This window comes from Cyprinodon tularosa, unplaced genomic scaffold (genome assembly GCF_016077235.1).
Source record: "Cyprinodon tularosa strain WSP-4 unplaced genomic scaffold, ASM1607723v1 ctg182, whole genome shotgun sequence".
In the NCBI taxonomy this organism is placed as follows: Eukaryota; Metazoa; Chordata; class Actinopteri; order Cyprinodontiformes; family Cyprinodontidae; genus Cyprinodon; species Cyprinodon tularosa.
In genome coordinates, this window is record NW_024038624.1 from 650,765 (window position 1) to 676,830 (window position 26,066).

The 26,066-nt window shown below is 36.3% G+C and overlaps 1 protein-coding gene across 2 annotated transcripts in view; it reads left to right on the top strand.

Moving 5' to 3' along the window:
* Window positions 1–26,066, top strand: part of myo1f (myosin IF) — a 43,175-nt gene that overhangs the window by 12,041 nt on the left and 5,068 nt on the right. For both annotated transcript variants that reach the window (XM_038282416.1, XM_038282415.1), the window contains 24 exons: window positions 874–1,002; window positions 3,285–3,374; window positions 3,464–3,558; window positions 4,985–5,072; window positions 5,174–5,263; window positions 6,968–7,099; window positions 7,218–7,352; window positions 10,732–10,864; window positions 11,140–11,336; window positions 11,423–11,503; window positions 11,646–11,732; window positions 11,849–11,935; window positions 14,344–14,511; window positions 14,886–14,971; window positions 15,056–15,137; window positions 15,343–15,449; window positions 15,529–15,627; window positions 15,722–15,866; window positions 19,274–19,388; window positions 19,493–19,662; window positions 19,769–19,914; window positions 24,527–24,673; window positions 24,752–24,900; window positions 25,028–25,090. In XM_038282416.1, coding sequence (XP_038138344.1) covers window positions 874–1,002; window positions 3,285–3,374; window positions 3,464–3,558; window positions 4,985–5,072; window positions 5,174–5,263; window positions 6,968–7,099; window positions 7,218–7,352; window positions 10,732–10,864; window positions 11,140–11,336; window positions 11,423–11,503; window positions 11,646–11,732; window positions 11,849–11,935; window positions 14,344–14,511; window positions 14,886–14,971; window positions 15,056–15,137; window positions 15,343–15,449; window positions 15,529–15,627; window positions 15,722–15,866; window positions 19,274–19,388; window positions 19,493–19,662; window positions 19,769–19,914; window positions 24,527–24,673; window positions 24,752–24,900; window positions 25,028–25,090 — 2,821 coding nt within the window. The remainder of the gene's footprint in view (window positions 1–873; window positions 1,003–3,284; window positions 3,375–3,463; window positions 3,559–4,984; window positions 5,073–5,173; window positions 5,264–6,967; window positions 7,100–7,217; window positions 7,353–10,731; window positions 10,865–11,139; window positions 11,337–11,422; window positions 11,504–11,645; window positions 11,733–11,848; window positions 11,936–14,343; window positions 14,512–14,885; window positions 14,972–15,055; window positions 15,138–15,342; window positions 15,450–15,528; window positions 15,628–15,721; window positions 15,867–19,273; window positions 19,389–19,492; window positions 19,663–19,768; window positions 19,915–24,526; window positions 24,674–24,751; window positions 24,901–25,027; window positions 25,091–26,066) is intronic.

Sequence of the window (26,066 nt, forward strand, 5' to 3'; positions counted from 1 at the left end):
CTGGAGGGGCTATTCACTCAGTTTAAGTTAAAAGAACAACTTTTTTTTGTTTCTTTGCCTGGATTTCTTATTTTTCATCTACATTATTCATTTGTTTTAATTATTTTTAATATAGTCTTAAAATTACAAGAATTTTAAATATCAGAGATTATGATGAGCTACTCAGCACCTTTTTTACTAAATATTGTTTTACTCTCATTTTTATAAATTCTTGGATGGGTATTTTCTATGCTTTTACTTGAATATATGCTGTATATACTATAAAATATATTAAGATGAAAAATGAAACGATATTCAAGATGCTAACTTTAAACAAGTAGTTTTTTTCTAACATGAATATTGTAGTACTAGAGTTAATTGTATATATATATATATATATATATATATATATATATATATATATATAAATAAATCTTTTAACGTTTACTAAACTATATTAAATACACTCACACAACCAAATTTATACTCCCTTTGTTTTGTTTTTTTCTTTTGAGAGATTTGAAACTTATTTTAAACTGTAATTAAAATCCATTGTAATCAATTTTATTTATATGCAAATATAGGTAAGCATAGCTTATCAATTATTACATGTTTTTTTTATATATATATATGGTTACCTACAGCCAGAAAGCAAGTTTTAGCACAAGTCCTGCAAATTTGTGGAGCCCTCGAACCTTACCAACATGCATTAATTTTATAGGATGAATGGATGATCCTGATGTTCTGTTGGGATAATATGCAACATATTCAGTTTCTAAACCTGGTATAAATCTGAGAATATAATTTGAAATCTGACACCTAATGTATATTTATCTACTTAGCAGCTCTGTGGACGGCTAAAGTTCCTCATGTTTGTTCTGCTTTGTCTTTCAGGCGAAGTACCACTGGCAAAGTCAGAATGTGAAGCAAAGCGGAGTGGACGACATGGTCCTGCTCTCCAAGATCACAGAGGACGCAATCGTGGATAACCTCAAGAAGAGATACATGGACGACTACATTTTCGTATCCTACAAATAGTCAGATTGTTAACGAGCATTTGCTCTTTCAAATGAGGTTTAGTGACACTCAAAGTGATTAACGAGTTTTCTCCTTGATTGCAAAAGATGGATTATGTGTAGAATAATAAGGCTTTAGTAAGAAAACCTCTACTCTGCATTGTTTTCTACTTAAATTCCCCCAACCATCAAACAAACATATATGGTCATAAAGGCAAGAGATTCACTCTTCCTCCTTTTTGTCAGCCGCATGAAACAAATGCTCACTTCCTTCTTCCAAAAGCACGGCTTAACTCTGTACTTATATTTCAAATGCAACCGAAAGAAGTGTTCAAATGCACAAAGAGCTCACATGTGACTCAAATTCAAATTTTAGACAATTTTATATGAATAGCTATCAGAAAACAACAGCTTATATATATATATATATATATATATATATATATATATATATATATATATATATATATATATATATATATATATATATATATATATATATATTATTATTATTATATTTTTTTTTACTTTCTGTTGTTTTCTTTAACCTGATCTGGGAATTTCAAATACTTCCAAATAAAGACCTTATAGGGTATGTTTTCACCACACCATGTGAGCCAAGTGTCATCCACATCTGCTTGTTTGTTGTGAAAGAAACCAAGCCGTTTCCTCAAAATCTGTAAGGCTGTTTCTCCAAAAAGTAAAATCTTTAAATGTGATTTATTTCCTAATGTAAGCCACGTGTCAAACTGGAGGCCCAGCGGCCGAACCTGGCCCGTGACAACAAATTATCGGGCTATCAAGAGCCAAAATGAAAGGCAAAGTGAATAAAACTGAAAAATAAATGTATAACACCAGAGAAGTTACCTCTTTATAAATTAAACTGTAGGATAAAATCGAACAGTTTGTTTTATAAAGCTGCAACCAGGCCTTTTTCAAGGTGTGATGATGAAGAAGTGGATTGAAAAAAACTTGACTCCTCTAAAAATGACAGTTTAGAACAGATAGAAGAAAAAAACAACAGGAAGAGCTAGCAAAAGCGCTATAAGCCCAGACGTCTCCTGCTACAAACACAAAAAAGCTTTAACGGTTCAGATTATTCCACAGATAACCTTTAATGTCTTGACTCTTCTTTTTAGCAGTCAGGAAGTGCTCTGGGTCTGACGACCTGGCTTTTGTCAGATCTGTACATTTTCAGGAAACACTGAGGTCATGTAAAAATGAAGTCTTGACTTCATGTTTTCCCCCCACCTACAGGCTGACAGCTGTGAGACACACCCGTCAGTCAGTCGACGGATGCTCAGTTAAATTAATATTCTTTCAGTGAAACAAATATTTAGACCAAAGAATATTTCTTTTTTGTTGAGATTAAAAAGTCTTTTTAAAATTGAGTATTAAGCAATGAATAAAATTTCTGGAGTTACAGAAATGAAGGTAGACCTTAAAATATCACTGCTCTTGGTTTTCACCAATACTAACATGCCGTTTGATGGGTTTTCAATAATTTCCTTATAACTTTTAAATCATCTTCAGATCATATACTACTTTGAGTTGATATTTCCTTTAAATACAGGAAAAATCAACTGCTTAAAAAAATTAACATGCTTATATGTTTTACAGAAGTGCTAAAATTGCATTTACATTTGTGAACAAAGGGCGAGGGAGTCATTTGAAGTGACTTAACTTTGACTCGGCTGCTGTATTTATTCATTTAGCTTGTGCTTGTTGCGCAGCTAGTTTCTAATATTAATCAAACACAAACTGCAGATGCATTTGTGGTAAATCTACCCCAACAGTAACACAGCAGGCAAGACAATACTGCATTTCTCTGCAGGCCGTTTCCCCCCTGACTTTAGTCATTCTTTTTCAAAGTATATTTTCCTTCAGAGTAACAAAAAAACAACAACTTACAGATAAAATTATTTTATTTTGTTTTCCTTGGGATGGTGTTTAGGCTTAAATAGGTTAAATATTCTTTCAGAAATTGGTGTTATTGATCAAAACGTTTAGGTTTTTCTCTGGCTTTTTCAATTTTGCACCAGCTTGATCACTTCTTTTAAGTCACCTACATGGAAAGAAGAAATGTTTTGGCATGTTGGATTTTCTTAAAAAGTCACTATTAAATCAAATGTGAAAATAAGTTTAATTACGAGCATGATTCAATCTGCATAAATTCAATGTATGCATATATTCAATCTGTATACTAAATGCAGCATCAAGAAGGCTTTAAGTATACAAAACCAGATCAAACAAGCATATTTTCTAACTTTCCTTGACTGTTCTCTGTAGACATACATCGGCCCTGTATTGATTTCAGTAAACCCGTTCAAACAAATGCCCTATTTTACAGACAGAGAGATTGAACTCTACCAAGGCGCAGTGAGTAGAGGCACTTCTGCAAACTTGTGGAAACTGTGGTGAATTAGTTCTTCCTGCCACCCTTTACCCCAGAGTCTGTTTATCTGCAGGCCCAGTATGAAAACCCACCACACATCTACGCCTTGGCAGATAACATGTACCGAAACATGATGATCGATGGGGAGAATCAATGCGTTATTATCAGGTGAAAATACACTTTATAAACATTATCTTTCTTTGTCTTTCATTCTCTGTTGTGTGTAAAAGTATTTGTCTAGCAGCTTTAAAGAAATCTAATCAAAACATCTGGTGCAATAAAAAGAAAACAAAAAAAATACTTTTAGCTAAAGAATAAACTACTCTTGAAACTATAAGTATATATTACCTAGTAATCATGTTTAAAGTCTCGCAAATTGATGAATGTTCAGAGAGTTCATGATTGCTGCACCATAGAGCAAACCTACTGTATGATGACTTGGAGTTCTGGTAGATGAACCAACTGCAGCTGCTCTAGAGTTGTGTTGCTTGGGAAGGTAAATGGTGAATTTAAAAGGATGAAATATAAGCATGTCTTTAACCATTTTGCAGATGTGTCATTCATACAGTGGAGCTCAAACATGCAAGTAGCATAAGCGCTGAAAATATGAAGAAACCAGCAATTTGATATGAAACTCGAAAGTAGAGCTGGTCAAAATCTTTTTGATTGTAGATGTACTGTATGTAAGAGGTTAAGAGACCAATGTTTTAATCTTGTCTAGAGCAAATTTTCAAAGACTTCAAACCTTTTTTGCATGTTTAAAGAGACACGACTGAGTCCAAAGATCCTCCACCTGTGGCCAAAACTCAGAACTGCAGCACTCTTCTGTTCTGTTTTTTGTATACTTTTTTCACCTTACTTGGAGTTATCATTGGTATCTGAGTTAAGCTGGACGCCAGACGCTTCTGAGTATCATCAACATGTGTCTTGAAGATTATTTGCTTGCCTGGACCCTTTCAACATTGATTTGTTTGATGTCAAATCCGCAGAACAGGGCGGGGAACTTCTCACCCGAAGTAAATTAAGGAAAGTAGGCTACAGGGTCATAGATGCACTGACTCACTCTGGTATCAGTCTGCTCATCAGACTATACTTTAGTCTTAAAAGGTCACATAAAAAGTCAATTGTAGAGATATTTTACAGTAAGTACTTACTAAATATCGCTATAAATAAAGCTATTTTCCAAACAAATCTGCAAATTCAGAGTGGAAATGTAGTGAATATTGTTTTGGAGTGATAATAAAAGCTTATACACTCCTCAAGGTGGAGGGCCCTCTATATAGAAATTAAAGGAGCCCCATTACACAACCTTGAGGTACGCCACAGTGGAAAGCAATCCCTCAAACTAAGCATGCTTGAGGCGACAGAGGAGAGGATAAACTCCCTTTTAACAGAAACCTCCAGCAGAACCAGGCTCAGTGTGAGCGGCCATCTGCAGAGGCCGACTAATATTTTTTTTCAAAGTAGAATCAGACACACCAATTTATCTCTCATGAGAATATAATTAAAGACATAAAGCAGAAAAGTTATGCTGATGACTTTGATGTTGTGTGTGTTTTGTTTGAAGTCAATTAATTATATATTTTTTTGGTAGCGGGGAAAGCGGTGCTGGAAAGACAGTGGCGGCCAAATACATCATGGGTTATATTTCCAAAGTGTCTGGAGGTGGATCAAAAGTGCAGGTAGGAGCAGCCTGCATTTGTTTTGTTTTTTTTATTTAACAAAAATCCAAACACTGGCTTACAAATAATTGTTTTTGTGTCACCCTCTTTGTGTGTCGCAGCATGTAAAAGACATCATCCTACAGTCCAATCCTCTGCTGGAGGCATTTGGTAATGCCAAGACTGTCCGCAACAACAACTCTAGTCGTTTTGTAAGTAGCCACAAGCTATGCTAAAAACTTCACATGATTCCTCATACTGAAGAAGTTAAAAAACAAACCACTGGACTTTGTTTTCCAAGTTTGATGACATTTCGCTTTCCATCCAGGAAGCTTTTTCAATTCAAAATGTCTGAATTAGGGTTGAGTTCCAAGCTTTATACTGTAGAGTAGCCCCATTACCTGTTAGTTGAGGGCAGTCATTGAGGTCTTTGTTAGCCTGATTGAGGCATTGATTCCTTCCCGCCATCATAATCCTAATGGCCATGCAGGGGACCAAGACGCCTCACCTGGTCAGCCAGGCCAACAATGCCCCATTCCAAAGGGGCGGACCTGTTCTTCTGGTTTAATTTGCATGTCTTCTAAGCCAAAACAAGGCTTTGTTGGTCCTGCAGCCCACGTCTGCAAACAAAACTCGGCCCTTCTCCCGTTTTATTAATTTTTCTCAGGGAAAATCTTACAATTCAACAAAAACGGTACATATTATTCATCCTCTATTGGTTCCCGTATCCATATATGGAGTTATTTTTCTATTTTCTAATAAATCTGCTCTTCCTGGGTGTGTGAGAGCAAGGTCATTCTGCCCTCTTATCTACACATCCGATCCTCTCCTCTGCGAGCTCTGGCCTAGCACCTGGGACTAGTAAATCTGTTACCCATCCTTAGATTATACATCGCATATAGTCTTCAGTCCACTCTATAAAGCTTGGATCTCAACGTTAATTCAGACATTTTGAATTGAGAAAGCTTCCTGGATGAGAAGCGAAGCATCTTCGAACTCAGAAAATAAAGTCTAGTGGATTGTTTTTTAACTTTTTTTGGAATTATTATAACCTGGAAGACTTCACCAGCCTAATTCACCAGCCTAATTCCTCGTAGTTTTAAATAATTATTTGAAACAAATTCTCCACATTTGCTTATAACCATAATAAATTGAATTTATTTTCATGTTATTGAAATTTCTTTGGCAGGGAGTTCTTAATGTTCTTTATGTCTAATCCATATATTTAGCATCTGTATCTTATATAAGTGATAAGATTTTTTATCAGTTTTGAGCAACCATGATGTTTTGCAGGCTCAAAGCGGACATTAATGGGTTCAATTCAAATATCAGCACAACCTCTTCAGAGATATAAAGCTAAATCCTTATCTATCTTGACCAAAGAGTTTCACATCTATATAAAGAATGCAGAGTGACTGTAATACCTGTGTCACCTAAAATAAAAACTGAGACAACAAACAGAGCGTCGATAGAAGACTGAATGATTACCTGGTGACAAAAAGTATGAAAAAATAGAGTGTCATTTGTTTACGCTCTAGTTATGCAAAAACAATAAAAAATGAAGCCACTTCTTTCTCACCATTGTGGTCCTAAGACTCTAATTTCACGCTTATGACCACACCAACTTCCACATGTGCAGTTTTAGCATCACGGCTAAGCATGTGAAATTTCCTGTAAGGCCTCGGTGAATTATCATAGATCCTGTTTATGGGTCACTGCATTTTTGATGCATGCACAGTCGACTCTCACAATAAACCAGCAGATTTCTTTAACTAACTGTAATGCTTGGGGAGAAGTTCTGTCTAATCCCAGAGGTAAAATCTGACTTATTCAAAAAAAAGTAAAAAACAAGCAGCAATGAAGTGAAGAAGGATAAAGCTCTGAATATGTGACAACTCTGATTTTGTGTTTACCAGGGAAAATACTTCGAGATTCAGTTCAGCAGAGGTGGGGAGCCAGATGGTGGCAAAATTTCTAACTTCCTCCTGGAGAAGTCGAGGGTGGTGAGCCAGAATGAGAGCGAGAGGAACTTCCACATTTACTACCAGGTCTGAGGCCAATGAACGCAACACACAGTGTCCACTGCTTCAAAGTCCATAAAGTGTTAAATAGATTACAAGGTTCAAGATTAATGTTTGAGCATTTACCTTTACTGTGTTCATCCAGTTGATAGAGGGAGCCAACACACAGCAGAAAGAAAGCCTGGGCATCATGACTCCCGACTACTACTACTACCTCAACCAGTCTGGGACCTACAAGGTCGATGGGACCAACGACTGCAAAGACTTCTCTGAGACTATGGTAGATACCACAGAAAATTACAAACATACAGCCCTGTGGGAAAGTATCTGCACCCTTACAGATAAAAAAAAAAAATATATATATATATATATATATACTGTATATATATATATATATATATATATATATATATATATATATATATATATATATATATATATATATAAAACTGTTTTCTCACCCCTCGTGGGGTGGTATGTGTCATCCTCAAGCTGGGGTCCTCTACCAGAGGCCTGGGAGTTTGAGGGTATATACATATATTAAATCAGATTGTCAACCATATATTTTTTGCCCAAGTTAATATAAGAAGCAGCAAATTAATATTTAGTTAGAAATAATTTTTGCTAGAGTTTTAAAAGCATGGAGTGTATAAATATTTCTGTGAGGGGTGAGATTTCTTGATGATCTGTGGCATCAACAAACCAGTTAATGGAGAAATGAAATGAAATTTGCAGATATTGAGTTAACTGGAAAACCGTTTATTGAAGCCCTTCTGCAACGTATTCGACAGACCGATTTTTCTACTCTTAAGCTAGAACCAGTTTTTTCTTTTTTTTTTTGTCGCAAACTTCCAACTGTGAAACGACCAGCTACAGCAGCAAGAACGCCACTACTTTTAGAAGTAATGGGTATTCAACCATACCTATTACCGACAGGTGACACACTGTGAGGAGGTAGTCTTACCCACTGATCTCTATTTATTCACTGGATTGCTGATTGCCCGTTGGTAGTATGGGGTGGAAGGGAAGCCACCGGCCGCCATATTGGTGCTCCCTAGTTATACCGGTCGCAATGTAAACAATACGTGCCATACAGCATCGAAAACAACGATGATGTTGCCTTTTAAAATAAAAGATAAATTCATCACTTGGACACACACTTGCTGTTTCATCACCTAAGTAGGTTACTTTAACTTATAATAAAAAAAAATAGGCATATCACATTGCATAGTCATTATGAAGTCTATAAATGATGTAATATAACATGTTATACAAATCCATCACAACAAAATGTATGTGTTAATGGAGCATAATGATACAGATGTGCCAGAGGTGCTAAACTGATGATGTAAATAAATACAACAAACAACCTCATCCACTTTATAAAGAATTACTACACACTATACTATAGGATACACTGGTGTATATATGGATTTTCTTGGTTAGTACATCCACTGACGGTAAAATTACCTGTGGATCGTCTTCCCACAGCCGGCAGACTGCTTGTTTTTGCAGCCAAATGCTACACAGGGAGGCATTTTTACTACGTCTCCGTGGGAGTGGGGAGAACCAGCATAGTGGATGGTGGCTTCACTTACTTTACTTTTTTCGGGCAATCAGCAATCTAGTGAATAAATAGAGATCATTGGTCTTACCTCCAAACTGCTCCTTGCTCCTCAGTGTGAGTCCTCAAATTATACACCCAATGCAATGTAAGTGACGCAAGAAATGGATCGTCTGGTGTTGTGCTTCGGTAGGTATCCCTGACATCAGGTATTTTCTGAGCATCTAGGGCATATTTCCAGTGGGGAAAAGAGCAGATAGGAATATATAGGAAGCAATGGCACCTATTTTACTTTTCATCAAAAGTAAAGCAGCACAACTTTCCTGTTTGGGGGATTTGTATTGAGATGCATTCAAAGACAAGAAGCAAATCCTGTCACAGATTGCTACCTTTGACAACCATGACTCCGGTGAGCCTGTAATATTTATATTTCTGTATATTACCTCTCGTACTTATCTGATAGCATGAGGTCAAAACACCCAACAATAGCAAGCAGTCAGAAACCCACTTTCAAGATTTTTGGGACAAACGAACTACAGTCAGTAATCAGCAGTGGCTGACCGACCAAAATAGGTGGATCACTTTACTCAGTTAAGGACGGTGTTAATGTTCCAGGACTTAGAAAGGGGGATAGAGCAAATATGGCCCCCGTTAGAGGTTTCACAGAACAGGAAAAAAAAAAAAAAAAACACACACACACCTGAAATATGTTACTAAAAAAGAAAAAAAAAATGATGATGATGATCTCCAAAACCTCGGCAGAGATTTGTATGGTGCATGCTTTTACGTTGGATGTCAATAAAACAGTAGCAAAGGAAGTTCATACAACCCAATCAAAGAAAATAAAAAAATTCTGTGGTGGCTTACTTGAAGTTCAAGATTTTATCTCTAAGACGCTATGATATGACCTTAAAAGGGTGTTCATCACTGCAACAATCATCAAGCAAGAATTGAAAAACAAATTCCTAAAAAAAAAAAAAAAAAAGAAAAATCCTCCTCTGATTTAACAGACACAAGTACGCAAGTACAAGTACTTGATTTCTGTTTGTGTCTGTGTCTGTTTGACACAACCGATCATTAGGTTTAGGGTGTATTTACTTTTCAACAAGCTTTCCCTGTATTAATATAAACTATATAATCATTTGAAAAGTAAATTTTGGGCTTACCTCTGATTTAAAAATGATGAATATTTAATTGTGGTAAAACTGTACATAATCTTAACTTTTATCTTCATTTAGCTGCAAGCTAGTAGATGATGTGTGATGATCAAACATAAATCAGAATCACTTAAAGATATTTCAGCTGTGGCGCCAGGGGGACGCTAGGGGGTGCTATAGTTACCCATGGAAAGGTCTTAGTTCCCCAATATAAGTAAAGGTGAATACTTTTTCATCAAAGTTAATATTCTTGTACACGTGATTGTTCGTAATTTTTTTACAAAACACAACCATTTCCAATTAAAAATTAGATGCATATTTAAAAAAAACATTTAAACATATACAAATATACCATATGGGTTGTACTTCTATAGAGGCACTATATTTTTTTATAAGAAAACTTTACTTATTTTGTAATTTTTCAATCATTTAAATTGTCAAAATATCATGCTGTGCGATTCTACAGCCCCAATTACTGTTCTTCAAAGGTGACTAATATTACTTAAAATGCATTAATTTGTGTTTTCTGCCATTCTTGGCATTGTTTTATATTTGATTTGCAGTTCTGTCTCAAGGTATTTCTATTTCGATCTCTATTCAGATATTTTCGGGAAAGCTTTTCAACTTTCATTTATTTTGAAAATAACTTGAGGTGGAAAATCATCTGCTGCAGACAGCTTTCTAAAATAAACTAATTTCCTAAATTGGCGTACAGCCATGTAGCAGGATCTTTGCTGAATAGCTGGATATAGATCTTGAGCTTCTAGACCTCACTGAGGGACAGAGGGGACATTTGTAAGGGATATGCAAGTGATCAAAATGCTAACTTGCCCTCTAAAGGGTTAATGCTTAAAAAAAATTCAATTAAAGAATAACTGTAATTAAAAATGTTCAACAAAATAAAAATAAAGTCAAAATGAGCTTGTTTTCATTTGCAGGAAGCCATGCAGGTCATTGGTATCCCCAGTGACATCCAGGCTCAGGTGCTGCAGATCACTGCAGGTATCCTCCATCTGGGAAACATCAGCTTTATAGAGGCAGGAAACCATAGCCAGGTGGAAAGCACAGACTGTGAGTATAACCTAGAAGCGGACACACCCCCTGCAATAATACGAGCACACAAGGCAATTATACTGCTCCTCAGAGAGTTCATTAGATCAGACTACGACAAAAGCAGCCCCTTGGCTGAATACCAGCTAATTGCTCAAATATGTGCACAGCTGACTTGTTTATCTTACCTGGGGATTTTCTGCTCAGTACATATTGCTTTGTCTTCATTTATTTATACATTAAGGCTTGCCATTTATTTATACCTATGTGATTGTTGTTCCTTTTGTCTGCACCAGTGCTTGCTTTTCCTGCCTACTTGCTGGGAATAGATCCCCAGAGGCTGCAGGACAAGTTGACCAGTCGAAAGATGGACTCCAAATGGGGCGGCAAGTCAGAGTCCATAAACGTAACCCTCAACCAGGAGCAGGCCACCTACACACGCGATGCCCTGGCCAAAGCCCTTTATGCCCGTCTCTTTGACTACCTTGTAGAGGTTAATATTTCATATTTCCCATTTACAACCGCAGCAGGCTTAATTGAACACATTTCTGTTGTCCTGACGCTCTCCATCTGCTCTAGGCCATAAATAAAGCCATCCAGAAACCTTACGAGGAGTTTAGCATCGGTGTCCTTGACATTTATGGCTTTGAGATATTTCAGGTCAGTGTTTTCACAGTTTACAGGTGCACAACATTTACATACAAGCAATAAAACATGAAGGGATGATATATATATGTGGTGTTAAAATGCTAAGTTTACTTAGCTATCCTCTGAAAGTGACTTTTCGCATTTCTCTCTGTAGAAAAATGGGTTTGAGCAGTTTTGCATAAACTTTGTCAACGAGAAACTGCAGCAGATCTTTATTGAGCTCACTTTGAAGGCTGAGCAGGTAAAACATTTTTTTATTTTTTTTTATTTTAGAAAACCGTTAATGCAGACTAATAAACTCACATTGGCTCTGAAGCTGTTTTAAAAGAGTATATTTGTTTTACTTCTCATAATCAGGAGGAATATGTTACGGAAGGCATTAAATGGACCCCCATCGAGTACTTTAACAACAAGATTGTGTGTGACCTCATTGAAAATAAACTGGTAAGTACTTAGACAGACTCTATTATGATTTTGTACCCAGAATATACAAAAAGAAATTTTGTTCAGTAGAGCTCTCAAGATATTTTCCTTTTTTTTAAAAGTGCAGCAATGATAAAGGTAAGCAGCAGTGATAATATAAACATACGACTGTATATTAGTTACAGTTCCAACATTCAGGGTTTTTAAATACAAGAAAATACATTATCTATTAGTATTCGTATGTGTTATAAAATCTTTTAAATAGATTTATTTAATCTCACACAGAATCTTTTTTAAGATCTACTTCTGTGTTTGGTTGATACTTGGAAAGAAATGACTCGTTCAGTATTTGCCACAAGAAAAGACAAGACAAGAGAACATATAAATTGAGTAAAGCAAAGGAACAAATAGCATAGGAGGAAAAAATTATTTTCATAATTCAGGAAACGTCTAAAAGAAGCATATGTTTGGTCAGTTTTTCTGAATGAATGAGATAATGCTGCAATGATTTCATGGTGGATGTTCTCTTACTGTTGGCATAACAGATATCTAAGCAAGAAACGTTTTTCCTTCAGAGAAGCTTCAGCCTGTCCTGTTTGTTGGGTTTAATTTAGTTTGACTTCCTTTTGAATTAGGATCCTATTCCCATTCTCTTAGATGTAGATGTTGATGAAATCACTATTAGTTTGTCGAGTTTGCGTAGACACCCGCTGCTCAGGGCATAGTTTTTTCCCCCCTTCCTCTTCTTCTTACAGTTTATCTAATGAATTCAGCAATAACAGGATGTCTTTATATATTTTTTGTAAAAATTACCTCATTCATTAAGAATAGCAGACCAGATTCTTTTTATTTTCAGGTAAAAGAAAGACACTTGCATATAAAAAAAAACATTGTTCAAAATAACAATCACTTTAGATGTGGGAAAGACAACTTTGTATTAAAACTTTGGACACAGAGTGAGACAAGTAAAGCAAGCTGTTATTAACGCATTAACTTGTTGGGCTAGCTCCTTTGATATTGCCTGGAGCTCTCTGCTTCATGATCAGCTTAATTGGAAAAGTTTGCACATAGAAGGAATGTGAGTTTAGTTTGATGAAGAGATTATTACTAACAGCTTGCCAAATAAAACATTTTTGAAAGTTTTTTTTTGTTTTTGTGTTTTTGCATTAGTTAATTTTTTTTATCTTTAATTCTTTGTGCAGAATGTGCAGAATTTGTTCATGTGCAGAATTGATGGCAGGCAAAAATACCAGATAAGGTTATCAGAGAATGAATGCAGGGGAAATAGGTGAGAAAAAACAATTAAACCAAGAGGGAAAAAAATCTAAATATGAAACTATGCAGTAAAAATGTCAGTGTTAAAATCCTGGCTAGTGTTGGAAACATAGTGTTTGTGTTTTTTGACAGGCTCTTTTCAGCTGAAGATAATAAAATACCTTTCTCTTCCCTGATGCTTTTTATTTATTTATTTATTTTGTAATATTTTTGAATATATCAAAGGGTATTACTTGCAGCTCTGTGGTGCAGTTTGCAGCACAGTCAGTCTTGGGTTCAAATCCCAGCTTGGAATTTGCCTAATTTCACCAAGTATGTGAGAACAGGCGCGTTTGTTTTTTCTTCCACTATTTTTAATATTAACACATCTTATGGTCTCTTAGGTATATGAAGAGCTAATATAAATCATGAAATTCATTCATCAGGAAAATAAATAACTATACCGTGAAATATGTGGATGTAACATTTATTTATTTACTATATAAATAAAACATTGCATTGTGAAATGTAAAAATAAAAATGCTAATTTCCCATTAAATAAGTACAAATACATTCAATATAAAGACATAACTAAATCTGATGTAAGGATAATATATGTATGAAAAAATCATATAAATATTTAGCTTTACATGCATGAATAAATAAACATGATTTAATTGTTTGTTTTTTTAGGAGGTCCCCATTCTTTTGTATCTTTATTTTTTGGGGGTTTGCTGAAATTTTTTGAAACTCCTGCTATTTCCTGCTGTTATTTAACTTTCCAAAGGCACTTTTTTCTGTTGGTGTTGGAAACACTACACTAATGTTACCCTTAACATGATATTTTAACAGTACCACGCCTTTATTGTTAATTTGACACCCTAAAACGTTAAATATTAAACATGGGCTTGTGTTACCTTAACAAAAAGTTGGGTGTCAGTTAGTTTAGACTTTGTCAACTGTTTAAACCCCCAAAATAGCTTCGACATATAGACACTTTGTTGGTGTTAAATGGACATTAGAGAAAGGAGAAACAAGAGAAACTCCCAAACACCTGAGGAGCGTGACGCATCCTGATAAAACAATTCGTCTCCTCAGACTTCTTTCTTTATGAACGTATCATATAAGCTTTATATGAGGACTATTCCTGTTGTGACGGTGTCTGCTGCTTACAGAGCCCTCCTGGTATAATGAGTGTCCTGGATGATGTGTGCGCCACCATGCACGCCAAAGGAGAGGGTGCCGATGGCACACTGCTGCAGAAGCTGCAGGCTGCCGTGGGAACCCATGAACATTTCAACAGCTGGAACTCTGGATTTGTCGTTCATCACTATGCTGGGAAGGTCTGAGCTCATCCACCTCTTATAGAAAGTCTAGATGCTCAAATATACAAACCCAAAAATATATGACCCAGGAATTTATACGCAATTAACAGTATTTATGGCTATGCCAAATAATGGCATATCATGAGCAAAAGAAGACGCAAGATACACAGAAAATTTGGACACAAATCCAACCATAAATAAATAAAAATATCTAATTAAATAAAAAGAGAGTGAAAAATATCATTAAAAGCAAGCAAAAAAGAAAAGAAAAGTGAACAACATTTATCTCAAATTCCAGTTATGAAGTTCAGTTTTCAGGTGTTAATTACAACAGCAGGGGCTCAAGTTCAACAAATAAATTCTGAATAAATGTTTATGTTTATTTTCCTCAGGTGTCGTATGATATCAATGGCTTCTGTGAGAGAAATCGAGACGTCCTCTTTCCTGACCTCATAGAACTCATGCAAAGCAGTGAATTGTAAGCATTTTTGATTAGTATAAAAGCTACATTTCTGCACAAGTTCCTATAAAACTAATTTTTAAAACTATTTTGTTGCTTTAGTAACTTCATCCGCAGCTTGTTTCCTGAAAACCTCAACACAGACAAGAAAGGGAGGCCGACAACGGCCAGCTCAAAGATCAAAGTAAGAATCAATTTTATAGATTTGACATGAGGAATACATTTTATTTAGTTAAAAAGTACTTTATGGATCCCAAAGGGTAATTAAATGCTGTTATAAATATTATTGGGTCTTTTTTAAAGAGTTTGTTAGATTTTAAGAGCTTTATGCATGAATAATCTTCTGTAGTGTGTTTAATGCATTAAAAGCTTTTTGATGTTTCCATCAGAGACAAGCTAATGAACTGGTGAGCACACTGATGAAGTGCACCCCACATTATATCCGCTGTATTAAACCAAATGAGACAAAAAGGCCCAAAGACTGGGAGGAAAGCAGGTCTGGGTGCTAACTGATAATCTAAAGCTGCCATCAGGAGATTCTTCTGTATGAACAGGATTATTTTGTCCATTTGCAGAGTCAAGCATCAAGTTGAATATCTTGGTCTGAGGGAAAATATTCGTGTGCGAAGAGCTGGATTCGCTTATCGTCGCCTCTTCACTAAGTTTCTGCATAGGTGAGCTATTTCTTTGATGCTTAGGTGTTTGCTGGCTTTGAAATAAAAACTTCCTCTAAATGTGTCTTTGATTGCGTTTTTTTTGGGGCTTCAGGTATGCCATACTTACCCCTGAAACATGGCCGCATTGGAGGGGACCAGAGCAGCAAGGGGTCCTTCATCTCCTCCGATCGGTCAACATGGATACTGACCAGTACCAGATGGGACGCACTAAAGTCTTTGTCAAGAACCCAGAATCGGTAAAGAGGTTTTTGTGTGCTATTCGTGTTTCATGGTGAAATAAGGACAAATTTCAACAGGGATGACCAAAAGAACCTTAAATGTCATGTTTTTAGTTTTAAATAAATGAACAACAATCTGACTTGAAGGAATTTTTAAATAGCAGCATAACGACAAAGGAAAACTGCCAGAATTAGTGATTTAAAGGTACACTATGCAACCGGTGTTGATTTTCCAGTGAGGCTCCCTCCAGAGGGCGAAAGTAAAAGTGCACTGTCGTAAATATGCTCAGCTGTTCTCCTGGTTTCTCCGTCAAGCCAGGCGCGGTTGTTTTGAGCTTAGCAGCGAATGACTAACGCTGCGTTCACACTGGATGTAGCTGGCGCGACAGAAGCAGCGAGTTTACATGCAAAGTCAATGGTTGACGCGCGCGTTTTGAGCTGCAGGCGCAGCACGTCTGAGCGGCTGCAGCAGCGCGTCGGGTGCGTTTAACGCAGGGAGAGAGACACAGCGCTGATGATCACTGCTCTTAAACAGTTTATTGACGCCTAAATTAACTTAAAATGCAGAAATCTGCCGGCAGAATATGCAGTTTGGATTATGAAAAACACCTACCAGCTGCCGCGGTGAACCGCTGCTAATGAAGGGATCCATACTGTCGGCGCCCACTGGTATGTGGGGGTCTGAGCGGCTCCGACAGAAAAAATATTGAAGGCAGGATAATAATCTGAATGAACTGACTGCACTGATTACGTTTTCAGGTGTATTTTCTCACTTAAAAACATATTAAAACTACTTTATTCCCACTGATCACAGCAAATATAGCTGCAAGGCAGAGAAAGGATAGTGAAGCTCCGCCCAACACGCCTCAGACACACTTTTGCAGCCAGAGCAGCAAAGCTGCTTCAGCCGCGCGTCAGTACTAACTGGTACAAGCAGCAAAAATGAAGCAGCAGATGCGATTTTGCTGCTTTTGCTGCGTGAACGTAGCATAACTGCACAAAGATTGCCACTGTGCTAGCAACGAGAATGCTTTTAACTGGGGGGTGTAGCAGTTCTCGCCGTAAAGCAAGACTGACTCTCACGAGACTTCTGAGCCTGTGGGTGCGGGTCGGTGCTCCTCCAATTGCAAGTGCAGTATTTCCCCCACAGACCACCAGGGCGGCCGAGAATACCTTTGTTCAACCTGAAATGACTCATTTAGTCATCCATAACGTTATGGAACACATTAATTAACTGAAAAATGTTGCATAGTGTCCCTTTAAAATTCTGTTCTAACCTTGTTAATGCACTTTGAACATGGAAGTGGATAAAGATGTAAAAGCCCAATCTTACTGCACTAAATTATATACACAATATTCAAAACCACCACTTGTTACCCTAAACCAGGGGTAACCAGTTAGAAATTAGTGGGGTCCAAATAAAGAAAACAACAAACAAGTAAAGGTCCAGAGACATTTTTAATTATAAAATTTAACACTGAAATAAAATGAGGTGTTTATGCATACATGTTATAGATTATATTTTTAACTAAAAAAAATTTCCATTTTAAAATCAGTGCTTTTTTGTAGTATAGAACAACAATCTTTCAGTTTGGTACCGTATATAGACGATTTCCTGATTCATATATTTTATAAAATATGTGATATGTGACATACTTTTTATTCTTCCTTTTTTCTGGCTTAACGGGAGCAGTGGGCTTTATGCCCAAACATACTCAAAATGTGCAGGTTCATCTTTGAGCACGGCATTTCGCTTTTCTGTCACCAGTTAACCGCAGTTCCTCCAGCGTCTGCTCCTTCTTTCCCATCCCCCGGCTTGCCACAGGTTTGCCTGCTGTGTCTAAAAGAAGCTAGAAGAACCTAGACTGACACAGCTTATTGGCTAATTGTAATCTATAAATGTTTTAAGTCAGGTTGGGTCCGGATTAGCCAGCAGGTGGGTCCAGATCCGGACCCTGGTCCGCTAATCATGACCTCTGGTCTAAACCTTTTCTCCTAAATGTTAAACTTTCATGTGATACTCTATAGTCTTGAGAAATGGTTCTTCAGATGGTCTTAAACTCTTTTAAAGATTTTAAAACTAGCAGCCAAACACATCTAATTCTTTCAGAAAAATCATTCCATAAAATTCAAAAAATATCCACTGGACTTGGTTTCTAAGATTTGAAGACGTTTCGCCACCTCTCCAGGAAGCTTTCTCAATTCAAATGTCTGGATCTGCAGTGAGTTTGAGTCTTATATAGACAAAGCCTTGTATCGCTTGGAAACATGCAAATGGTAACTGATGAATGGGTCGTTTGGTTCCATCGTTTGCCTGTAATATCTGAAACCTGCCTATGATTGTTAAGGCTCTGTCGTTAAGGAGGTATTGTTCACCGGCTGGAGTGAGTAGGTCCCTCGTTCCTCTGTGATGGGGTGGGGGGTTTGGTGATCTCAGAAAAATCGTTAAAAATGTTCTATAAGATGTAGTTTAGTATTCTTTGATTATGTAAGGACATAAATAAATACTTTCAATACCTTAATTACATTATTTATAGTGAGCTGGATGAATATCTGCTTGCACACGCACATTTAAGCTGATGGTACGGATCATGATTCTGGTACAGGTCAAGTAGTGACAGTCAGTAGCTGCAGCAAGGTGGAAAACATTGTGCTCTCATGAGGCGGGATTTCCTGAAAAGTATCCAATCACTGGCATTTATTTTCTCAGGTTGGTTCCTCCCTTGTACGTGACAAAATTTGACATTAGTGAACAGAAACAGACCCACATGAGAGTAGGAGAGAATCTGCAGATGCATAAAAACTAAGAGAGCAGATTTATTTATCCTACACTTGCTGCTACTGCACTTCTGGTTAGACCTAAACTGCATTTCGTTGCCTTGTACCTGTACCTCTGCAATGACAATAAAGTTGAATCTAATCTAATCTAATCTGATCTAATGAGGAGGAAGAACTCCTGTAGGTGATATATTGGGGGTTCATGATATCGAATCTATGCCAGTGAAGCATTGACCCCATTTGGTGAAGCAAACTGCTTCGGGGATGTCAAGGGAGCGACAGCAGGTCAATTAGGCGAAAAATGCAATAGACTAGTGTTCAACTGATATCAATAGCTGTGATACTTGTGTAAAAAAAAAAAAAAAAAGGCTAAATAGAAACAAAGTGTCTGAAGAAGATTAGGACAGAGTAGTTGTTGGTGAAGCTTTACAAAAAAAAAAAAATTCAGGGAGGGGTTTGAAAAGTGAATGGAAAGAGTCATCATTTGAAGCCTTTTTTGGTTTGGTTCATTAATATGATTTACAGATATGATGCCTGATCTATTAAACATCTCATTCCCTGGTCTAGATAAATCAATAAGTGGACCCTCAGAGGAAAAACAGAAAAGCGCATTAACATTCAGAATGGGCTTTATCTTTTTTTTTTAGCTCTTTCTTCTTGAGGAGATGAGGGAAAGGAAGTTTGACACCTTCGCCAGAACCATTCAGAAGGCGTGGAGACGCTACAATGCCAGGAAGAAATACGAACAGATGAGGGAAGAGGGTGAGCAGCAGAAACACCACAAGTTTCTCAGTCTTCTTCAAACCACATTACACAGTTTGACTTCTGTTTTTTTTTTTTTTTACTCACTTCCTCACAACCCACAGCGTCGGACATCCTGTACAACTCCAAGGAGCGCAGGAAAAACAGCATCAACAGGAACTTTGTTGGAGACTACCTTGGCCTGGAGCAAAGACCTGAGCTGCGGCAGTTCCTGGCCAAGAGGGAGCGAGTTGACTTTGCTGATTCTGTCACAAAGTTTGACCGCAGGTTCAAGGTGGCTGTTTCTATAGTGATTTTTAAAAAAGGCATGATTTCAACCTGCTCTTCTTCCACTTTCTTGCAATGCACATTGTTCATTTCCTCTTTTCTCCCCCACTCAGTCTATCAAGAGAGACTTGATCTTGACCCCTAAGGGGATCTATCTGATTGGTCGAGAGAAGGTGAAGAAAGGACCCGAAAAAGGACAGATACAGGAGGTTTTAAAACGTAAACTGGAATTTGGAAACATCAGTGGCGTCTCGCTCAGGTAGGACTCACATTTTATTGACTAAACATGGTTGCACTAACATTTGTTTTAAATAAGTGTTGCATAAGGGTCATAATGACAATGATCACAGTTTTTAGAAGCATCTGCTGTGGTTGGACTAAAAAAAACACATAGGGGGGGTTCTACTGTACAAGTTCACAGAAGATTGCTTTCTTAGAAATGACTAAAATTATTTACATATCAAACCTTTTTCTAAATTTATATCTTATTATCTGAATGGACAGAATTGTAGAATATAAAATTTACAAACTATTTTTGGGTGATCTGAATAAGTACCACAGATTCAATAAAAGAAAAATATATTTTAAGTCTTATTTACATCTATAGTAAGATTAACCCTCATTAGTATAAAATGTATAAAGGTCATTAGCGAGCTGGCTGTCATCTAATGTCCTTTAAAGTAGCTTTAAGCAAAAGCTGACATTACCCTATTCTAAAATATGTACCTTAATACCCAGTGTTACAAACTGAAGGTCCAATCTAACTGTTGAGGTCAGTTTTAGCATAGTTTTATCTATAAAACCTCAAACCTATAAGCTCTGCAACATTTCAATAGTACATGCAAGACTGAGCATCACAGGGTTTTTTTATGCATGAAGTATCTGCAGTGCTTCTGACACTTTCTCCATTTTGTACAGTCAGTGGGCATTATGCTGAAAGAAGTGACGGTTAAAGTTCTTTATTAATTCATTTCTTGCATATTAAACAGTTTCGACTTTTAAATCTAGGTAACTATAAACTTGCAACTCATCGTTGCATTTGAACGGGGGGCAGAAGTATGGAGTGAAGGTGTTGCAAACAAAGAACACTTTTTCTAAATGGAAATTTGAAAAGAAGGTATTCTATAGATGAGATAAAAACATCTTCATAATTTAAAAAAAAAACGTTTTGAGAGTAACTTTGCTGGTTTCTCAGATTTTTTATTTTTTTTTTTACATTTGATTATATTTTATTTTTTCCCATTGTAATTTTGTATTATTTTACAGATTTTATAATTTCAAATTTTATTTTTCAAATTTATAGTTTTTTAGAGTGAGTTTTACAAATTGCATTCTTTTCCAATTGCATTTTACAGATGACTTTGTCTTTATTTCTGATTTTGGTTGGTCTGCATAGACTTTAGCAACAACACTTTAATTGGTCATTGTGCTCGTTAAGAGCGAGTGTTTGCATTGGGCTTGAAGTGGACAGAATGGGATCTATAAAATATCAAATGAAAATAAGGTTTAATAACTCTTAAACCTCAATATTAAAGAGAAATTTGAATAAATAGAAACTCCAGATATATAAAATTGATTTTTGTTTTAAATATGGAATTTGAAAACATCAAATATGAACAAAAAAATTATATATTTTTTTGAAAAGCTGAAATTTATAAAACATCTAACAATAATGGAACAAAATCTACTCCATACTTAAGGAAAGCAACCATTTGGATTTTGTTTGTTTAAGATGGCATTCATGGATGTGATAAGATAACTATCAATAAAAGCATATTTATGTTGATGTATAAATTGATGAATCACATTTAATAGCATAGATAAGTTAAGTAAAGTATATAAGTTTCTTATTTTTTCCATAGTACCATGTGACATCAGCTCTCCCTCTGTGAGGTTACCCATTTATGGGTTATGAACACAGGTTACAAGGTTATAACTTTGCAACAATACAAGCACCATAACGGTTCGTGACCAACAACCTTCAGGTGCACTACTGCCACCAACAGGTTGGGAGTGTAACAGCTTCATCAGAAATGTGTAATATGAAGTTGATCTTTGCAAAGTTGTAAATTTGTTACTTTTAAACTTGTGATCAGAATTAAACATCTGATGTTACATGTATGTGTGAGCTGACAACTTGGAAAAAATACAAATATGATACAAATACATATCTAATCTCATATATATTGACTTAGATTTATAGGTTTAGACACAATTTATTGACAGTTATTTAATCTCCAAATAAATATATTTAAGCTTCTGTAAAGTGAACCAACCTTTACAATTTCATCTCTAAAATTAGAATAAATATAATTATCTAGTCATATTAAGCCCTTTCTGCAGTGAAAAATAAAGCATTTTAACCACCCATAGATCTCCTCTAACTATAACATGGCTTTTTCAACCATTTTCCAACAATACTACTAATTCAAAGATACCTGCAGCTGCATTTGTCCCTGTTATGAGGCAGTCCCTGAAATCATGGAGGTTTATCACTTTACTTTCTTTATTAGACCAATCTGTGGTTTTTCTATTTTTGGGAAAATGTTAAAGGTGCATTTTACCATATTGTAAGTAACCTGAAACTACTTCCTTCAATCTATTTTGAAATGAGTCATTAAAGTGAAAGATTGAGTGAATAAAGATTATTTATAAAACAGATCAAGCTTACTGTCTTATCAAATGCTGAAAGCACAATGAGAATAATTAAATTTCTTTCAGCTCAGAGTTTTTATAGCTAAACAAGATGGAGCAGCATGATTAGGTAATTCCCATGACTTTCTAATAAGACTTAAAATGTATCACTAAATTGTTTACACACCTGCTAGTTTCAGATTAATTTCAACCAAACATGATGTTGAATGTTAAAGGAGATGAGGCACGAATTTCTCCAACAATAATCAAATCAAAGGCGCATTACATAGTTACCTTCTATAAATAACAACGATCTATGACCTTTTTAATTAACATTTTAATGGCATTACACCAATTAAACCCGTCTTATAAATAAAGAAAGTTTTATATGTTCCGATTGGTGTTTTTAGGAGCTCCTGCTGTCTAAGGCTAGAAGGTCTCCCTGCCATCACCCTAATCTTTAGTCCTTTCCACAAATTTTCCGTCAGAATCAGGTCAGGGTTCTGGTTTAGCCACACTAAAACAAAAATATCACTTTCATAAAAATAAAAAAAAGCATGTTAAAATGAAACGTCTTCTTTCAACCCAGATCTGTGCAGAATATCATAGGCTGAATGTAGGCACTTATATTTGGTCTATATTAAGGTCTGATGCTTAACTTTCCTAAATCAGAGAATCATGATGGTTGAAAAAATAGCCAGGACTTGTATTCTAGCAAGAGTAGCGTTACTTTAAAATGTTACCCTATTATTTAAGAGAAGGTAAAAGTTAAGATACACTAAAACTACTCCTAGAAGAACAGTTCATACACATAAAATACGTAGCTGAGATAAACTCAAGTAAATGTAGCTTGTTAAAACCCTACTCCGCTTATTGTTTATTTTTATACCATTATTAAATAAACTGATATCTCTCTTTTACATTAGTAAAAATGTCGCCCTTAGGTTTTTGTTTCCATTTAAACTGATCTTTTAAAGAACAAACATTCAAGCAGACCTTACTGAACAATATTAAATTAAAAAAGCACTCAGAGAGGGCAGACCTCCGCCAGGCAGCAAATGATGCTTCATATTGTAACCGACACCTATAGCTAAAACTCTCCTGTCTGGATCTAGTCTAGTAAACTAGCCCCACCCACCAACGGTCAAAATAATTTTTGCCTGCGAGTTGGTCTAGCCTCGATCAATGCCCCAGGCCGTAAATCTGGCGGGCCAATCACAACGCAGAGATGTGTTTTGAATGTCTGAATGCAAAGTGGGCCAAAAACAAAGCTGCGCGACGCTGGAGAAAGCACAAAAAGGAATATGGCAACAACTATTGAACACTTTTAGTTTGACTCAGCTTTGGAATCAGTTTTGGAAGGATTAGTCTTGGGTTTGTCGTTGAAACGTGAGCAGGAAGAGGCTCTACGCTCATTCATTTTTAAGAATGATGTATTCGCTGTTTTACCAACAGACTGTTTGTTTACACCCCCCCCCCCACCAGCTTTCTGTCGCGCTTACTACGTCACAGTCAGGTGCGCTAATTTGTCAGAGCGTTGGCCAATAGGCACAGACATGGTTTGAAAAACAATGGGTTGTTCTCATCAACAATCTTCCGATGTCTCATTCATGGAGGCCAGACTAAATTACACATTTAATCTCACATTTAGTCTGGTTTATAAGGCTAGTCTGGATCATGACTTTTGGAGTCCAATGCTGAAACTCTCAATAGTCACTGCTGCCACCCTCTGGTTTAGAGGGGAACTGCTTGTTTCCTCCATAAATCACAATCTCACAATTAAAAAGGATCTTTATAAAAAAAAAAAATCCTGTATCCAGATTATAGTCTGGATGATCACCATAATGTTATGGATTGTTTGAATTGAGGCGCACCGCTGGTAAACATGTCATTAAAATCTGAACATAACTTATCAAGTTATCCTGTACACAGACGGACGAACAAACTCACACAAACTCTCCTAAAAATTGGATCAATAAAGAATTTTACTGATGAGCATATCTGCTATGCTGCTCTGTCATAAGTCTTGCTAAAAGGGCTGGAATTAAACCTAATATTTTCTTAATTTTGTTTTGAAGATGAGCTCAAAGTAACTGGAAGTAGACATGGCCTTGTAAATACTGAACAAATCACACTCTGATTATTGAGCTTATTTCTATTCCTAAAAAGGGATGCTTCCTTCTTCTTTATTTATTGGTGGAACAGAAACTATGATGTTTGTTTTTTCCCCTTTTCAGTACCAGACAGGATGATTTCTTCATTCTGCACGAGGCCCAGTATGACAGTCTGCTGGAGTCCAACTTTAAGACAGAGTTTCTCAGTTTGTTGTCTAAACGATATGAGGAAGTGACCCAGAGAAAGCTGGCCATCTCCTTCTCTGACAGGTAGAGCAACAGAAAGTATTAACAGAGTAGAGAAAACAGAAATAACCCGACCTCTGACGCACCTCTTCTGTCTTTCAGACTGGAGTTCCGGGTGAAGAAGGAGGGCTGGGGTGGCGGAAGCTCCAGGGTGGTGGTTTTTCAAAGGGGTCAAGGAGATTTGGCTCAGCTTAAACCTGGAGGAAAGACTCTGACCATTACTGTAGGAGACGGACTACCCAAGTCCTCCAGTGAGTTAAAATAATGGCCATATCTCTGCAAATCTCCTCATTATTTGGGGGGGACATAATATTGTAATTTATTGGCATTAGTTGTTTTCTATATTCAGATATTTTAACCACCCTTTTTGTTCTTTAGAACCAACCAGGAAGTCTGGTCTGGACGTTCGAGGTGGAGTAAGAAACCATGCACCTAACAGAGGTATGAGACTCTCATTGAATTTATTTCCTTGTTTGCATTGTAATTATTTTAGGCTTGCATTTGCATTATATTATTCAATCTTCAGGACTCTTGGGGATGCTAAAATTGCAGCTGTTGGTCGCCATATGCCTTTCTCATCTTGCAGCACCAATGCCTTTTCTTCAAAAGCTTAAAGCTCTTAGTTCAGAACTTTTCAGCTACCAAGAACAGAAAAGAAAAAAGCAAAAAGGTTGACCAAAATAATTTAAAATATGTTTATTTTGGTATTTTAAGAGCTTTATAGTAAAAGACCAAATTATGACATAATATCAAAGTCAGGACAAATGAACCATTTTGTTTTATTTGTTTATTTTTATTTCACATTTTCATGCAAACGCATAAAGAGTCCTAATAAATCAAAGTCTTTGTTTAGAACCAAAAAAAAACTTTCTAAAGCTTTAAAGGTTCCTTCTTCAAATCAGTTTATAGACTAAAGAAGAAGCTTTAATGGAACAAAGATAAAAGGACAAGCATATAAAAATTAGAACATGATTTTTATCCACATTAAAGGAGCAATATGCAACATTTCTCATTTTATTTAAAAGAACAAAAAATATGAGGCGTCTTTAGATGGAACACAGTTTGATGTCACAAACCATCTCTATATGTCGTTCTCAGTCTCTTGTTTTTAACCTGGGCTGTACGTGCATCCATCTATGTTCACCTGAGAGAGCAGCATAGTTTAGGAAGAAAAAACAGGCAGAATGCTTCCAGAGAATGTAAACATTCAATTGAAGATGATCATTGGACAAAATGACACTCTCATGGTACATGTAGCAGCAAGAGCTGGAGTAGTGATAAAGAGAGCCGCTGTTTGTCAGACATCTTGTTTTGGTCCACAGACAGTGCTCAACAGTGTTTTTTCATGTTTTTTTTAAGAGATCTGCCCACTCCAAAAAAATACACATGCACAACCCTGTACCAGCTTCTGAGAGGG